The following is an 18,463-nucleotide window of genomic DNA, read 5'->3' as shown; positions in this document are numbered from 1 at the left end:
GCCCACAAGGCTGACTGAGGAATTCTGGGAGTTTGAAGCCCACAAGGCTGACTGAGGAATTCTGGGAGTTTGAAGCCCACAAGGCTGACTGAGGAATTCTGGGAGTTTGAAGCCCACAAGGCTGACTAAGGAATTCTGGGAGTTTGAAGCCCACAAGGCTGACGGAGGAATTCTGGGAGTTTGAAGCCCACAAGGCTGACTGAGGAATTCTGGGAGTTTGAAGCCCACAAGGCTGACTGAGGAATTCTGGGAGTTTGAAGCCCACAAGGCTGACTGAGGAATTCTGGGAGTTTGAAGCCCACAAGGCTGACTGAGGAATTCTGGGAGTTTGAAGCCCACAAGGCTGACGGAGGAATTCTGGGAGTTTGAAGCCCACAAGGCTGACTGAGGAATTCTGGGAGTTTGAAGTCCACACAAGGCTGACTGAGGAATTCTGGGAGTTTGAAGCCCACAAGGCTGACTGAGGAATTCTGGGAGTTTGAAGCCCACAAGGCTGACTGAGGAATTCTGGGAGTTTGAAGCCCACAAGGCTGACTAAGGAATTCTGGGAGTTTGAAGCCCACAAGGCTGACTGAGGAATTCTGGGAGTTTGAAGCCCACAAGGCTGACTGAGGAATTCTGGGGGTTTGAAGCCCACAAGTCTTAAAGTTGCCAAGGTTGGAGACCTCTGCGTTGGCGAACACTTTGACCGACCACACACACACAGACACACAGCCCTTCTTTGTGGCAGCCCTTCAAACAGAAAGGCGTGCTCTCCTCATCCGGCACCCCTGCAATTGCCCTCTCCCCAAAAGCAGCAGGGCAAGGCAAGGCAAAGCCTCGGAAGCTATTGCGAGACAAGACCGTGCCTTAAGCCTGGCCCTTGGGCGTCCATGTGCAGCCCGGCTCCTCCTCCTCCTTCTCCTCCTCCCCTTTGGCTTCGTCTTCCCTTCTTCCGCCCTTCGCAGCCCGCCCCGCGGTAGGTGGGAAGGAAAAGGCTCGAGGCCACGGGCGGCGGGAAGAAGAGGCAGGTTCCCCGGGGGTGGCGGGGTTTGGAGCATCCTGCGCCCGTTCCCTTCTCCAAGGAGGCTCCCCGTCCTGCAGGCTCTCGGTGCAAGAAGCGGGCCGGCTCAGCAAGCTGCTCTGTTTTTGCAAGGCCAAAAGGCTGCCTCGGTTTCCCCAAAGGACGTTTTGCAGAAGCTCAGCAGGCGCTCGGACCTCCTGGGTTTCGTGCCTTAGGTGGGACGTTGGAAGAGCATGCCGGAAGAAGGTAAGAGGACTTCAATGCAGGGGTAGGGGCTTCATGCAGCCCGGGTGGACTTCAACTCCCAGAATTCCTCAGCCAGCCAGCCCCCCCCCCCAAAAAAAAACTACTTCATTGTAATTAAAGGCCCACTGATAAGAAAACCCCCCATCTTCTTCTGGAACAACTGTGAACGGTTCTGCCTCACCTTCTACAATCAGGGGTCTCCAATCTTGGCCATTTTAAGACTTGTGGACTTCAACTCCCAGAATTCTGAAGTCCACAAGTCTGGCTGAGGAGTTCTGGGGGTTGAAGTCCACAAGGCTGACTGAGGAATTCTGGGAGTTTGAAGTCCACACAAGGCTGGCTGGGGAATTCTGGGGGTTGAAGTCCACAAGTCTGGCTGGGGAATTTGGGAATTGAAGTCCACAAGGCTGACTGAGGAATTCTGGGAATTGAAGTCCACACAAGGCTGGCTGAGGAATTCTGGGAATTGAAGTCCACAAGTCTTAAAGGCCTAAGGTTGGAGACCCCTATTCTGCATAACGGCCCTTGAAGACAGCTATCTTGATTCTCTGCAGCCCTTCTCTTCCTGAGGGTGAATATACCCGGCTGGGGAATTCTGGGAATTGAAGTCCACAGTTCTTAAAAGTTGCCAAGATTTGAGAACCCTGTGCTGGAGCAAAGTGTAAGCTTCTCTGTGAAGCCCTCTTTTTGACTGGTGCAGTATACAGGCCCTCAACTGAAGGCATATGGGTAGTAATTGTGTTTTTCTGCAGTCCTAATTACTCTCCGAAGTCTGAGTCTGTCCTGTTGGGTTGCAGAACCAAACCAGACAGTTACAGAGGTGCAGATGACAGACTGAATAATTCCTCTATATAGAACTGGATCAGCAGCTCCTTGGGCAGTTTGAGCTTCCTGAGTTGGCGCAGAAAGAACATTCTTCGTTCTTGTTCAGTGCCGTTGTAACTTTGGTCACTAAACGAATGATTGTAAGTCAAGGACTACCTTTAGTCCATTTTCTCTCATTTCCCTGTACTTCAGCTTCCCTCATATTATTGCATCTACTTGATCCCGTTACCATGGGGATGCTGAAACAGTTGTGTGAGAACAGTCATAAGTCACCTTTTTTCAGTGCTGTTGTAACTTTGAACAGTCATTAACTGGTTTGTTGTAGGTCGAGGGGTATCTGTATAGCAATGCTACCTGTAACCAGAACTTTGGTTTCATATCTTTACAAACTCAGGTTCTTTTTATTCTGTCAAGCTAAATCAATATAATTGATAGACAGTAGTTTTTTTAAAAAAACCTAACTTGTAAGTTGCTATCTCTTGCTATCTTTTTAGAAGTTTTATCTGTTGCCTGTATTTTATTATTTATTATTTGTTTTAGATTTAACCTTAAAAGATGTTGGAGCAATACAATACAGTACAGTAATGGTTGATGGTACATGGGCATGTGAAAACATGAGTAATTCTCCCACTCTATGTCTGAATTAAGGTATATATCCGGCTTTCTCTTTTATATAATTGAGAAATAGAATCCTGTTGTACTGAATGCCATAATATCAGAATAATGATCAGAACTGTATATATAAATACAATGCATCTAGTTTGGAAAGCATTTATTCTATTTTATATAACTGCCCATTTTGTAGAACACAGCTCTGTACATTAAAATATATATTGCTTTCAAGTGTTACTAATTCGATGCCCATGCTTCGCTACGAAATTGTGTGGTTGGGCTTAGTTTTTGGGGAGGAAAATAAGGGGGAAGATATTCTGCCTCTGCCTACCAGCATCCATCGGTATTCATCTGGCTAGTGTCCTGTCACTGTGTGAGAATTGAAGGCTCTTTGGAAACTGAAGCAGTATTTGCTGTGTGAGCAAGAAGGAGACAGCAAGGAGCCTGGGCATGGCTTAGCTCAACTGTTCTGTACTAAAGCTGCTTGGTGCTGTGAAACTAAAACTGAAACTCCTCTGCTTGTGTTTTGCACTTGGATTAGATTTCTTTTCAGGTGGGGAGGAGGAGTAGAACTCCTTAGCATAAAAGAGTGTTAATAATAATATACGAAATATTAATGCTCTGGTGGTCATTTCAAAAAATCCTTTCTTAGTGAGCCCCTAGAAGCCAAGAGAAACATGCATGCCAAATTTCAAGTTAGTAGGTTTTATGGCTCGGGAGATTTTGTGATGATGCGTGAGTGGTATTTCACTTTCAGATAGATAGATAGGGTATGTTTTGTACGTTTTTTAAAAAAATGAACGTTTATCTACATTTTTTACCTCACCTTTATTATTTTTAAATAAGGAGGTGAACTTAACTCATATTCCTTCCTCCTTTTTTTCCTCCACAACAGCCCTGTGAGGTGGGTTGGGCTGAGAGAGTGACTGCACCAAGCCAACCTCTGGTTCATTAACCAATAGACTAAACTGGCTCTTAATTAATGGATTGGATGGATTTTTTTTTTCTTACACAGGATAAATATTGAGAATGACTCTGCACGAGATGGTTCAGACTGCGGCCAGATTATATCCTGAAAGAAGAGCCGTGTGCTTTGATGCATGCGACCATCAGAGTCCCGTTTCCTACCAGTACAAGACAGTTATGAGCCTCGCTGCAGAGCTTACAGACTCCCTGAGGACACATTGCAACCTTACTGAAAATCTGGAAATAGGTCTCTACTGTTATCCAGGGATCAACCTACCTTCTTGGATTCTAGGGTAATGCTATGCTTTTACATTTATATAAATTGGTTAACATAAATGCAGGACATGCTACTGTCGCCTCATTCAGTTCAAACTATCATCATTTTTAAAGTGTTTATGTGTATAATATGTCCTGTCCAATTTGTCTCCTACAATTTTAGTAATGTGTTATTTTTTTAATAGGATATAAGATATTGGTATAAATATCTGTAGAATCTAACTTTTTTGCTTAAGCCACTAGATGGAGTGAGATATACAGAAAGAAATCCTCTTTATTTTTAAAACATTGGCCTTTTAGTATAGGTAGCTGTGTAATTTGGCATGCACCTATATTCATCTTCGTCCAACATCTTATAAAATATTACAGAACTACTTAGAAAGCCATAAGCTTCTCTGCTGATAAGAACCTTCTGTAAGTTTGGCTGCCTAAAAATAGTTTGCTTCATTTTGCTAGACTTCTTCAGGTACCTGCTGCATATTCTCCCATCGATCCGGATGCCTTGCCCAGCCTCTCTATTTCCTTCATGAAGAAATGTGGTTTCCGATACGTTCTTGTTGAAGAAAATAAAGTTGACGTAAGTGCAAAGCTTAATTTTATTTTAATGGGCATGTTTAAAATGTAATTGGAATTATGCAAACCTTCTACGTAGGATAGTTTTATGTTTACAGTGAAGTAAACCCATAGAAGTTTAAGTAATTACATCCATTGGTTCCTTGGTACTCAATTGCTTTACAACTCATCGAATTTGGTAGTGAACTCATTTTGATGGAAACATTTTGACCTAGTACCATTGCTTGTTTGGTATTCATTGCACAAGCCAGAACCTGTCAGCGTTGGCTGTCTTGTCACGTGCAACATTATTGCTTATGGGTAAAAAATGGTTGGTACTCATCATTTTTGGTACTCATTGCACATCCCAGGACCACTTAACATTGCGTGCCAAGGTACTACTAGGTATGGTAGTCCTTGAATTACAACCTTATGACTTACATTACTGCTGCTTTTACCTCTAATTCTTCCAATTTAATTGCTTTCTCCAGTTAATTCCCCCGCATGATATAGCCAAAGTAAGTGAGGGTCAGTTTTGTAATTTTGCCTAAGTGTTAACACCTCTCTGGTGTTATGTGCTCCAATACTTACTTGTTAATCATCTTTGCTGTCCAAGGAATACGCAGGAGCCTTCTCCAGCCCCAACACGTTGATTGTCTTCTGGTCTTGCTATCTTTTTTTTTTAAGGTCCAACTTTCACAACCAACGGTAGCTATGGGAAACCCAACAGAGCAAACGAACCTATGTTTGGTTGCCAGTCTGATGTCCTTGCTTTTCAATATTCAGCTCATGTTCATCATAGCTGTGGAACCCAGTGCAATCTGACATTTTATTTCTGTGTTGCATTCACCACTTTGAGCTATCTGCGATCCTGGGAAAATGATTTCCCCCACACACACACACACATTCTATCCCTTCACCATCAGTTTCTCTTTTGATGTTTCCATTCCTTGCAGTGGTCATGAGCTTGGTTGTTGATGTTCAGAAAGAGTCCAAAAATCTCACTTTCTTCTTTGATTTTCTTGATTGGACGTTCCAGGCCTTCTTTGGTTTCTGAGAGTGTAGAGTTGTATCATCAGTGTATCAGTATATCAGAGATTGTTGGTGTTTCTTTACCCCAATTTTTGATTCCTCAAGACCTAGCTTCTTCGTGATCATTTCACCGTGCAGGTTGAATAAGAAAGAGGAGAGAATGCAATCTTGCCACGCTTCTTTCTCTGTCTTAAACCAGTCGGTTTGAGAAACTGAGCAGTCTGCTTTTATTTAATCTAATACTTAATTGTTCTTACCGCTCAAAGTTTACTCATATCTTTTCTCCAGCACTGCAATTGAAAGGCATCCAGGACACAGGGATGAGATTTTTTCCTCCGGGATGTTCTGTCCCCAATTTGACATATATAACATCAGTATATTTAATACTAGCTCAATACCCGTGCTTCACTATGAAACTATGTGGTTCGGCTTAGTTTGGGGGGAGGAAAATAAGGGGGAAGATATTCTGCCTCTGCCTACCAGCATCCATCAGTATTCATCTAGCTAGAGTCCTGTCACTGTGTGAGAGAATTGAAGGCTCTTTGAAACTGAAACAGTATTTGCTGTGTGAGCAAGGAGACAGCAAGGAGGCTGGGCGTGGCTTAGCTCAACTGTTTTGTACTAAAGCTGCTTGGTGCTCTGAAACTGAAACTCCTCCCCTCTGCTTGTATTTTGCACTTGGAACAGATTTCTTTTCGGGTGGGGAGGGGGAGTAGCACTCCTTAGCATAAGAGAGCGTTAATAATAATGTACGAAATATTAATGCTGTGATGGTCATTTCGAAAAACCCTTTCTTAGTGAGCACCTAGAAGCCAAGAGGAACATAGTTGCCAAATTTCAAGTTTGTAGGCTTTACAGTTCTGGAGATTTTGTGATGATGCATGAGTGGTATTTCATTTTTAATATATATAGATTAATACCTTGATATATCATCGTCCTTCTCCCAAATAGGAAGACCTCAGTGAACATTGAGCCTAAAAAGATAATGTCTGTTTTTGTTTTCTTACAGGTAGAATTGAAGCAAATCTCTTTGGGCAGTATTTGCATTAGTTGATAGAGGTTTTTTTTTTTTAACATATGAGCAGAAGACTCAGATTGTTAATATATCTCCCAGATTATTAATTCCAATTCTAATTCTTGTCCAGCATTTCTCTTGAAATATTGTGCATATGAGTTAAATTAAAAAGTGACACCTCTACAGTCTTGGTGTGTGCTGTTTTGGGCCCTTTAGTTGTTCCATGTTCTGCGTTCTACATTGTCATTTGAATTTTTGCAGCACAACCTTGTAGCCCTACCATAAAAACCACAGTGTATTAATAGTTTTTGTACTTGTCGCAGAATCATTTTGGGTTAAAAAAAACAACGCCATATTCCCTTGAAGGTCGTCTTATTTGATTAGCTGCTCTAAATTTATTTTGTTTTGACTTTATTTGTTGTGACTTTAGACACAGAGGAGTAAACATGCAAAATTTGTGTTAGAATAAGTTTCTCTTTTCTTTCCAGAAATTCACAATAGCTTATGGACACTTATACAGCCAAAATTCTCTTCAGATGCAGGGAATTGGTTTAATTCTCTTCCAAAGGCACAGTGGAGTTCAGTTGGCCAAATACGTAAAGGCAGATAGTGAAGGCTCCATGGTCAGAAGCATCTGTAAAGAGCGGCCACATAAGGGTATACCACCCAAAGATCTGTTGGATGTCAGAGAGAAACATTCCCTGGCATATGTTTTGCACACATCTGGAACAACAGGGCTTCCCAAAATTGTGAGGGTGCCTCACAAATGCATCGTACCAAATATCCTTCATCTTAGGTAAGTTTTCCAAATACACTTAGTCATCTATTTTGGTAAGAGGATTGGTGCGGCGGCCTAGTGGTGGAGCTCTCACCTCACAATCAGGTAGAGGGAAATATTTATCTGCGCACAATGGGAATATATCTGCTACACAAGAGGAGGAGGAGGAGGACGAAGAGGAGGAGGAAGAAGCAGAAGGGGAAGAAGATATAGTTTGATAAGAAGGAAGGGTTAACAAAAAGAACAACAGCATAAATCGCATTTTGCTTTCGATATAATTGGAATAGATCTGATATAAATTCATAGAACTTGGTTTGCAAGTATTCAGCCCTTAGACAAAAAAAATTTGAAAAGCTGTAATATATTTTGGAAATGAATCTCATTCTGGATTGACCTCATTAAAATTACCCAGCTTTTAGAAGGGCTGCTTAGACTGCAACCCAGACATTCAGGGTGTATAGTTTATGTAATGCTGACCTGAATTAGAGGGGGAATTGGAGCATTTAGAATTTGTATTGGCGGGAGAAAGATGTGACCGATTAACTTGGTATATGTGTGATCAGTGTTGCAAGAAATGCAAAACTGCTTAAAATTTCATCTCAATCCAATTTCTCAGAGATGCATTTTTTTGGTCTTTGATTCCAGAGAGGTTTTTAAAATTACCCCAGAGGACGTGGTGTTTATGGCCTCTCCTTTGACTTTTGATCCATCCGTCATTGACCTGTTCATTAGTCTGGCGAGTGGAGCATGTCTGCTTATACTACCCACAGTGATTAAAATGATGCCACAGCAGTTATCCAGGGCTCTCTTCCAGCAGCACAGAGTGACCGTATTGCAGGTAAGAATCTCGTTGTTTGGAGAGTTAATAAAACTATTCCCTTGCCTTGTTTGCTTGAATAAGGAGAAATCTTCACAGGGCCATTTATATTTGTTGTGGCCCGCCAGCAGTTGACGGAGCTGGCCGTAAGAGTCAGACAGTGAGGAGGTTGAGGAGGAACCTGGGCCAGTCCTGGAGGCTGAGGAAGGCTCAGACGAGGGCTCTGCATCAGAGGCAGAGATAGGGCCAGGGCAGGCTGGCAGTCATCAGCTGCCTTCGGGCTTGGACAGCAGTGAGGCAGGGGAGCTTCTGGAACCAGTTCCCTGCCTGCGCATGCGCAGAGAGCTGCCAAAAGGAAGGATCAATTAAGAACTCGGGGTCTACATGGAAGTAAGGCTACAGGTGGACAATGAATGGCTCCTCCCATCAGGATTAAAAGAGGAGCAAAAGGGGGGGGGGCTTTTTCAAGAAAGAACTTGCTCGTTCGTTCATTCGTTCCAGTCTCGTGAGGATTTGTCTGTGTAACCCAGCCCTTCCCTGTCAGCACTGAGTGTGGAACTATTTACCGGGCAGCTTTCCAAGGTCTGAGCTAATTAGCATAACTTTGCAAGACTGTTTCCCAAGCCTTTGGCTGACTGTGAATGAAACAAATTCACATTCATTTAATAAAAGAGCTTTTGCTGGGACGGAGTTGCTTAGTGCTTTGTGGGGACGCCTACACTGCACTGAAAGCCCAAGGCTTTCGTTTATAGGAATTTTTTAAAAAGTGTGTCGATATATGTAGCACCTTGTTTCCAAATCAGTATTCTTCCAACTTCATCAGAAGTGTTCCAGGGCTGTTTCAACCACATGGGTATATTTCCTGGGGAACTTTTTTTTTTTTCAGATTTGGAACATTTGTGGACTAGATGAGGTTAAGCCTCAAATGATTGTGTTTTCTCTAACAAGTTCTTACATAGCAGAACTAGCTTGATACCCGTGCTTCGCTACAAAACTACGTAGTTGGGCTTAGTTTTGGGGGAAGAAAATAAGGAGGGGGGGAAATTCTGCCTCTTCCTACCAGCATCCATCGGTATTCATCTGGCTAGCCTGCAGTCAGTGTGTGAGAGAGTTGAAGGCTGTTTGGAAACTGAAACAGTATTTGCTATGTGAGCAAGAAGGAGACAGCAAGGAGTCTGGGAGTGACTTAACTCAACTGTTCTGTACTAAAGCTGCTTGCTGCTGTGAAACTGAAACTCTTTTCTGCTTGTGTTTTGCACTTGGAACAGATATCTTTTCAGGTGGTGGTAGGGAAGTAGAACTCCTTAGCATCAGAGCGTGTTAATAATAATATAGGAAATACTAATGCTCTGATGGTCATTTCAAAAAATCCTTTCTTAGCGAGCACCTAGAAGCCAAGAGGAACATAGGTACCAAATCTCAAGTTTGTAGGTTTTACGGTTCTGGAGATTTCATGATGATACGTGAGTGGTATTTCGCTAGTCTATACTTGTACGATTGGTTTTTCTTGCCCAAATGTAAAATCTTATTTTTCTCTACACTGAATTTCATTTTGTTTGGCTACTTTTCACCCAACAGAAGACAATTTTCCAAATCCTTTCAATGACAGCCTGCCTTTAGATAATAACCGAAGAGTCCCAAAAGTAAGATGACCAAAATTTGACAGCCTAGTTTTTAATCCTCTTTGTCATCTATGAGTGCTCGTTGGATCCAAAAGGAGGCCACTATTTTCATCTTCCAATTAAAATAAATAACTTTCTAAATTCTTTACATGAAAGTGACATTGTTGTCATTGCCGCCTCTTAAATAGAATTATCATAGAAACACTGTAAGATGCATATGGAGTCACCATGTGAAAGTTGGGCAGCCATATCAATTTAATCAACAAAATAATTGTATATTTGCCATCTAGGAGGTGTATAATTATTACAGTATGGGCAAAACCCTCGACTTCCGACCACAATTGAGCCCAAAATTTCTGTTGCTGAGTGAGACATTTGCTAATTGAATTTTGTCCCATTTTACGACCTATTGTATTACCACATTTGTTAAGTGAGTGGAGCAGTCACCTCACAATCAGGAGGCTGTGAGTTCCATCCTAAGTTAGAAGCAGATATTTCACTCTCTCTTGGCACAATGAAAAGATATCTGCTGCGAACTCCTCATTGGTGACAGGAAGGGCATCCGGCCAGTAAACACACAGCTCCATTCAGTTGCCCCAACACCACCCTGATGTAAGGGATTATGGGGTCATTAAAAGACTCACACAAAAAAAAGAGCCACATTTGTTAAGTGAATCATGACAGTTGTTAAGTTAGTAACACAATTGTTAAGTGAATCTGGCATCCCGTTGACTCTACTTATCAGAAGGCCGCAAAGGATGATCACATGACCTCAGGACACTTGCAACCATTATAAATATGGACCAGTTGCCAAGCCTCCACATTTTGTTCGCATAACCATGGGAACGCTGCAATGGTTGCAAGTATGAAAAATGGTCATGAGTCCCTTTTCTTCAAGTGCCATTGCAATTTGGAACAGACACTAAACGAACTGTTGTAAGTCGAGGAGTTATCGTTCTAATAATAACCTTGAATCCTGCTTTCTTCAGGCTACACCAACCCTTTTGAAAAGATTTGGAGTTGAGCATATTAGATCCACTGTACTGACTGCGGAAACGTCCCTGCGAATCTTAGCTCTTGGGGGAGAAGCCTGCCCTGCGCTTAGTGTGTTGAGAATCTGGAAAGAAAAAGGAAACAGAACTCAACTCTTTAATATTTACGGCCTTACTGAAGTTTCATGTTGGGCCACATGCTACAGGATTCCTGAGGAGGCCTTTGACATGGATCATCGGTAGGAAAACGTTCATATTTTTTTTTCCTGCCCTGTTGTCTACTTCTGTGCCAGAGGTGGTATTCAGCAGGTTCTGACCAGTTCTGGAGAACTGGTAGCGGAAATTTTGAGTAGTTTGGAGAACCGGCAAATATCACCTCTGACTGGAGATTTTACAGTATCCTTCCCCTGCCACGGCCACCAAGCCACGCCCACAGAACCGGTAGTAAAAAAAATTGAATCCCACCATTGTCCTGTGCATATATATGACAAGGCTCAGTGCGATGGAGATTTTGAGTTGGGAATGTTTCACATGTGAAGTGGGTTTTATTTTACCCATTCCAGAAACATTTTGAGTTCAGAGTTGGGTGTGCATGACTTGAACCAAACATAACTTCTGGAACGAGCCACATAATTCATTCCAAACTCAGAATACTTGAACCCAAAGCAGTCTTTTAAAGTCAACATGCTTTATGCGCTGCAAACAGAGGTGGCTTATTCAGCAGGTTCTGACCAGTTCTGGAGAACCGGTAGCAGAAATTTTGAGTAGTTCGGAGAACTGGCAAATATCACCTCTGACTGGCCCCGCCCCCATCTACTCCCCGCCTCCCAAGTCCCAGCTGATTGGCTGGGTCTTCTTTGGTTGCCTGCCCAGGAGAACGGAGCTTGAAAGCAGGTTAGCGGGGTGGGGAGGGAATGGGATTTTCCAGTATCCTTCCCCTTCCCCTGCCATACCCACCAAGCCACGCCCACCAAGCCATACCACACCCACAGAACCGGAAATAAAAATTTTTGAATCCCATCACTGACTTAAAAGTACACATTAAAAGTGACTGAGCCAGGTTCTCCCAAGATTTGACTTGTGGATAAAACATGTAACTGTTGGCAGTAATTTTGCTTTCTATTTTTTGATCTAATTGATAAGTGTGAACAGTTTTGATAGTGGGTTGTTTCTGAATGAAGAAATTAGTTCTATACTTATTTTCCATCCTTGTTTCACATCTCTTTCTCTCTCTTCTGCCTGCTCGCCCCATCCTTTTTCAGATTTGATTCTGCTGTACCATTGGGAACACCCTTATCTGGAACAGCAGTTGAAGTCAAAGATGATAATGGCTTACTTGTCCAAGAAGGTGAAGGCCAAGTATTTATAGGTAATGTTATTTTTTGTCATTTTCAATTAAAATAATCATTACTTGAAGATGATCATACCGTATTTACCAGACTATAAGCCGCTACTTTTTTTCCCCACGCTTTGAACCCTGCGGCTTGTACAACAATGCGGCTTATCTATAGATTTTTCCTCTCTAACTGCCATCGGGGGCACAAAAACGTGACAGACGCAAGAGGTCAATGCGAAGAAGAAGAAGCTACCGGTAGTTTTGGGCACGCTCGACACAAGCAGCACGACACGCACAAATGCAAAATATTTTTCACACCCGCATCATGGAAAGTACACGAAGAAAAGCATACGATGCAGCTTTTAAGTTGAAAGCAATCGATCTGTCTATCCAGGAAGGAAATAGAGCTGCTGCACGTAAGCTTGACGTTAATCAACGGTGAGACGTTGGAGACGGCAGCGTGAAGAACCGATTCAATGCCAAAGGACAACAAAGGCTTTCAGAGGTCCTAAAAGCAGATGGCCTAAACTTGAAAATGTTCTTGAGGACTGGGTGAACACACAGAGAGCAGACGGCTGAGGTGTATCCACCGTGCAGATCCGACTGAAAGCTAAAACAATCGCCAACGAAATGGGTATTGAAGATTTTAAAGGTGGACCGTCATGGTGTTGTAGATTTATGAGACGAAAAGATCTGTCCATCAGGGCGCGGACGACTGTCTGTCAGCAACTTCCTTCCGACTACGAGGAAAAAGTTGCAAACTTCCACAAATTCATTGAAACAAAACTAGCCAAGAATTCCAACATCATAAATATGGATGAAGTACCTTTAACGTTTGACCTGCCTCTAACTAGAACTGTTAACAAGACAGGAGCGTTGTTTTTGCTGACAGAGGCACAGTGGGCCAGTCCTTTGCTGTTTCAAGGGTTCCCCCACAAGTGGGCTGGATCCACGGGTCCAGGAGTGGGATTCTACCAGTTCACACCTATTCGCTAGAACTGATTGTTAACATTCTAAGCAGTTCGGAGAACCGGTTGTTAGAAGAAATTACTGGCCTAATCCTGTAAAGAAGGCAGGAAGGAAACATTCTGGGGTTGCTTACAGAAACTGCCTCTCCATTAACCCTTATTACATTCTTGGCAGGACTAGACTTCCTGTCTCACAAACTTCTCTGGAGTTTTTTTCCCCTCCTTTGCTGGTACTTTGCTTGTGTGGAGTGACCAAAGTTACAACGGCACTGAAAAAAGTGACTTATGACCATTTTTCACACTTATGACTGTTGCAGCATCCCCACAGTCACGAGAGGCCAGGTGAGGAGATGCGTGCCTCGATTTGAGTGATGTTGAGTTGGCCACGCCCACCCAGTCACATGACCATCAAGCCACGTCCACCCAGTCACATGACCACCAAGCCATTCCCACCGACTAAGCCACACCCACAGAACCGGTTGTTAAAAAATTTGAATCCCACCCCTGCACGGGCTGGATCTGGCCTGTGGGCCTTGAGTTTGACACCCCTGCTCTAGAAGTTTCTGATTAGGTAGTGCTGAAATTAGATTGGCCAGAGTACTAAAATAGCAAGTTTTTCCTGATCTATTCTTAGTAATTGGAATAATTGGGAATGGTCCAGTTATTAGATTGATGACTTTGAAGGAGCTTAAAACATTTCTCCAAAATAAGCATTTTTTTTCTAACATGGATTTAAACATTTTGATTTCTGAATAGTACTGTATAAAATAAAAATGCAGTCGTTGGTATTCGGCATTATCCTACCAAAGATTTTTAAAAAATGCCGTCAGATTTTAATGATTTGTCAAGAAGTTTGTTTTCAATCTCATCAATAAGGCAAGGTCTCATCTAGCACCAGCGAGATTGGCCAAAATCTATCCAAATTTTAAATCAGATTGTTGGAAATGCAAAAAGAAACTGGGTACTTTCTTTCACATGTGGTGGATCTGCCCAAAAGCGAAGAAATTTTGGAATAAGGTTGAGAAGATCTGGTTACAGGAAATAACAGGCTTAAAGATAGTTCCCAAACCTGAAACATTCCTACCAGGGTTAACTAAAGAGGAATATACAAAATATATTGAATGCTTAATAATACATATATTAACAACGGCCAGGATATTATCTCTCTCTCTCTCTCTCTCTCGTAAAATGGGGCAAAATTGACTTAACCAATGTCTCAGTTTTGGACTCCGTTGAGGTCATAATTCGATGACTACCTGTAGCGTGTTTTAAACAACGCTTTATTTTGAGCGCTACACTCTCTGTAATGCTACGCTGTGGTGAATCTGGATTCTCAGAATAATAAGGCACCCGCAATTCTCATCGATTTCAGCTAACACAAAGAGTAGCTATGAATGGAAGTTTTAACCTGACAATGGAAGGTGCTATAATTAGCTTGCATCATGGTCAGAAGTGACTAAATAATTATACTATGCAAAAGGCTCTAATGTTTTTAATAGCCTTACGTTTTCTGTTGTGTCAAAATAAGCCAATGTCAAACAGTGCAGAGCAAAATAGGCTTATTAAAAATAATCACAGATAATGTTTAAGCACAGGAAGCTATATTCAACAAAAATGAAAGCAGCTGTCACACCCTTGTCAGAGTCTGAATCCGAGGAGGAAGCCAAACAGCTGACAGGGAATGGGTGTGTGGCTCCATTGGCTGTGGAGGAGGCTGTGGAAGGGCAAAGTCTGGGCAGAGCAGGGAAGAGGTAGAACAAGGGAGGGGGAGTTCAGGGGAAGATCCAGGCCCACCCCCTCTTCATCCTAGGGCACGCAGGGAGGAACGGAGAAGGGAGCAATGTGGGTTGCATGGCTTATAGGGGAGGAAAGGGCCCTGATTTCCTTCATTAGCCACAGCTGGGAAGACAGTTGATAAGAAAGGCAGGCTGTGTGTGACAGGCTGTTGGGAGCAAACGTGACTTTATCTTGTGTTGTCATGGCTTATCTGTGTTCTTGGCATCTTCCTAACTCTGTGAGTTTTGCCATGCTTTCAAGTCTGAAATTCTTGCTCCTGCCCTGCCAAATTAATTACTTCAGTTTGGCTTGTTTGGACTTTTGACTTAGTTTGTGTTGACCATGTTTTGGACTTAATTTTCTCCAGTCAAAGGCTGTTTTTCTCCAGCCAGAAGGTAACCTGGATATTGCGGGTAATAAAAGGTCTCTTATTGATTATCTGACTCTGTTGTCTTTGTGCCATGCCCCGGGTCATCACAGTAAAGCCTTCCTCATTCTGCATGGTCATCCGCGCAGATAGGAAGGTGGCAGCGTGCAAGACTGATATTGTGGCCTGTCAACCACCTGCCCCTCCAGCAGCCAAATCGGAGGAGGAGGCGGCGGCATGGGAGTCAGGGTCATCATCAAGGCAACCTGAGAAGAGGGAATGGAGGTGGCAGAGAGAGAGAGAGAGAGGCGGAGCCTGTGCCCTCTGTCAGTGCTCAGATGGAGAGTCAACCGCCCCCAGGTCTGGAGGTGGCTGATGAGCAAGAGAAAGAACAGCTGGGTCCAGTGCCTGATGTGTGGATGTGCAGAGGAGAGGAGAGCAGTGGAAATCTATGGGCCAGTAGTTGGAGAAGAGCAGTCTGCAGACCCCCCCTAGAAGGTCAGCCCCAGCTGGGTGAAGAAACTATGGCCCAGTGCTTGGGATGGGCAGAGGAGAGGCCATGGGCGGTGCTGGACAGAAAGCCACTGATAGCCCCGCCTCAGATGGAGAGTCAGCCGCCCCCAGGTCTGGAGGTGGCTGATGAGGAAGAAGAGGAACAGCTAGGCCCAGTGCCTGACATGAGGATGTGCAGAAGGCAGAGGAGAGGAGAGCAGTGGAAATCTATGGGCTGATCCTTGGGAAGGAAGAGCCATCGCTGCTAGTGAAGCCCCGCCCTAGTTCTGGGGATAAAAGGCAGGGGGCGGAAATGAACAGATGTGACAGACAACTATTCATCTCCCTGCCGGATAGACTAATTAGCCTGCTGTGAAAAACCTTTTGCCTGGGCTGCTGGCCCTCCTAATAAAGGAATCATTTATTTCACTTCAGGAGGTTTGTCGTGTTTGGGGAGCTGGGTCAGAACAACTGAACTCTTTCTCACGTTGCTTGCAAGAGTTCAGTGTGATAAAAATTAGCTATCAGACGAGCAAGTTAGTTGATCAAGTTTGAAAGATTCCTTGTGTTGTTTTCCTGTACCGAGGGAATGGTACGTGAGAATGAGTTTGGTAGACAGGAGGAAGAGCCCTACAGTAGATAAACAGTCAAATAAGAGGCAGCTGAGCCTGAGGTGTGGCAAAAAATATCAGAAAGGACTCCTGCTAATTTCTCAGGGTTTAAAAGCAATGGAGAGAAATATACTTTCAGACTTGCAAGTGTTGTGGTTCGCCGGAAGCCTGTATAGACAGCAGTGGAATCGGACCATCGGGAAGAAAGGGAATCAGTCTGGGAATCTGGAAAGGACTCAGTCGAGGGTCCTGTGTCCGATGCAGAGGTGGGGCCAGGACAGTGGTGGGATTCAAAAGTTTTTACTACCAGTCCTGTGGGCGTGGCTTGGTGGGCCTGGCAGGGGAAGGATACCGCAAAATCTCTAGTCAGAGGGAGTATTTCCGGTTCTCCAAACTACTCAAGATTTCCGCTATCGGTTCTCCAGAACTGGTCAGAACCTGCTGAAGACCACCTCTGGGCCAGGACCATTTAGGAGTGGGGTGCTGCCTCCGGAGCCTCTGGAGTCTGGCAGCAGCGAGACAGAGGAACCAGGGGAGCCTGTTCCCAGTGTGCATGTGCACAGGGCTGCTAGAAGGCAAGGGCAGCTGTGGCAAAAGGGGCGACTTGGGAATAAGGCTGGGAGGTGATTGCCCCTCCCCTAAGGTATAAAGGGCAGGCAAAGATGACGAAACCTTTGCAGGAAGCAAAGTTGTTTGTTCAGTTCAAATTCGTTCTTGAAGCTCTAGTTCATTTGACACTTATGTCATTGGCAGCACTTCCTAGGCAAGAAAGGTGGGTGCTGATCTCAAGGGACTGTTTGAGATTCATTATCAGCTGGGAATGAAAATAATTCCCAGCGTTGCAATAAAACCAGACTTGTTTTTAAAATAAACGTGTGTAATTATGGTCTCAGAAGCCTTGGTCAGAACAGCAAGGTTCTGTTAACCTAATTCAGCTTCACATCTGAACTATTTCACAAGACTGAAAACCTCACAGGCAGTGGTGGGCTGCTGATGGTTCAGACCAGTTCTAGCCCCGCCCACCCGCCCCCGCCCTATCCTGTTTTATATTTCCTTCTTTTGCAGCTCAGCTGATTCGCGCGACAAAGTGGCTTATCGCGCCTCAGCTGTTCTACTTACCAGAGAAGGCTAGATGGTGAAGAGGTTCAAATGGGTGTTTATTGAATGAATGCAAAGCAGGCGCTCACAGACCCAGTTATTAAACCGGTTGCAGCCCACCATTGCTCACAGGGCTGATAAATCTCATTTTTAAGATCTTTATAGCCTGCGTTAATATGGATTGAGAAGGAGCAAGCCTGACTTACTGCTTGGAATTACTCGTCACAGGAGGAAACGGACGTGTCTGCTTCATTGACGACGAAACCACATTACCCGCGGACACCATGAGAGCCACCGGAGATTTTGTAAGAGTGAAAAACGCTGAAATGTTTTTCTTGGGGCGGAAGGACAACCAAATTAAGCGTCATGGCAAGCGTCTCAACATTGAGTATGTACAGCAGGTGAGATAATAGGTAACTATTTATGAGAAGGTGTTTTGTTTTTTTAAAGTAATACAGAAGTGAGTTTGGGTCATGAAGAATCCGGAAGATAGAAATTACCTGAGTTTTTGACATTACTTTCATATTACTTACATGAAAACAGACTGTTTCGTTAGCTACCCCTAGGTTTTGAATGCTGTCATATTCTCCAGCTTCCCTCTGTATCATAACATAAGGGATCCCACAAACCTTTTGAAAATCAAAAGGTGAGGAAGGCATACACTGAAGAAAAACTACTGGGAACAACCTTAAGATCTCCCAACAGAAAAGGTCTTTAAGAACCATGGTGCCATTTGAAAACCAAGCTCTTAACGGAGATGGGAATGATTAGCAATATGACAAGAAAACTGAGGCGGGGATACCCCTAAATAAATACAAGAAATCTGGATCGTGAATGTGTCCAAGTGATCCTACAGTGCGAGCCGTGCAAAGAAGAGAGCAGTATTTTGTTTGTACTTTGACAGGCCTAAGCCCAAAGATGACACAATGAGATCCAGTGGAGTCCAGTTCTTTATTTGCTTACATCCAATAGTCAGAGACTCACCAATCTAAAGCAGTAACCTTCTAACCTAATACCCCCGTTTCCCCGAAAATATGACCTACCCTGAAAGTAAGCCCTAGCTTGATTCTTATACATGA

At 43.6% G+C, this 18,463-nt stretch overlaps 1 protein-coding gene across 7 annotated transcripts in view; it reads left to right on the top strand.

Moving 5' to 3' along the window:
* Positions 1-932: 932 nt before the first annotated feature.
* Positions 933-18,463, top strand: part of AASDH (aminoadipate-semialdehyde dehydrogenase) — a 34,191-nt gene continuing 16,660 nt past the window's right edge. For 3 of the 7 annotated variants that reach the window (XR_015744175.1, XM_087936648.1, XM_087936650.1), the window contains exons 1-9: positions 933-1,249; positions 2,615-2,722; positions 3,702-3,945; positions 4,385-4,505; positions 7,016-7,323; positions 7,951-8,143; positions 10,734-10,975; positions 11,999-12,105; positions 17,613-17,785. Coding sequence is in view for 6 of the 7 variants with exons in the window: in XM_087936648.1 (XP_087792774.1) it covers positions 3,716-3,945; positions 4,385-4,505; positions 7,016-7,323; positions 7,951-8,143; positions 10,734-10,975; positions 11,999-12,105; positions 17,613-17,785 (1,374 nt within the window). In the remaining variant the exon portion in view is untranslated. Of the gene's footprint in view, positions 1,250-2,046; positions 2,215-2,614; positions 2,723-3,701; positions 3,946-4,384; positions 4,506-7,015; positions 7,324-7,950; positions 8,144-10,733; positions 10,976-11,998; positions 12,106-17,612; positions 17,786-18,463 lie in introns of all 7 variants that reach the window. The other 4 variants (XM_026699929.2, XM_087936652.1, XM_087936649.1 and 1 more) reach the window with 3 other exon arrangements.

This window comes from Pseudonaja textilis, chromosome 6 (genome assembly GCF_049901715.1).
Source record: "Pseudonaja textilis isolate UNSWEBS1 chromosome 6, rPseTex1.2, whole genome shotgun sequence".
Lineage (NCBI taxonomy): Eukaryota > Metazoa > Chordata > Lepidosauria > Squamata > Elapidae > Pseudonaja > Pseudonaja textilis.
Note: the sequence above shows the minus strand (reverse complement) of the source record. Positions and strands in the feature narration are given on the sequence as shown.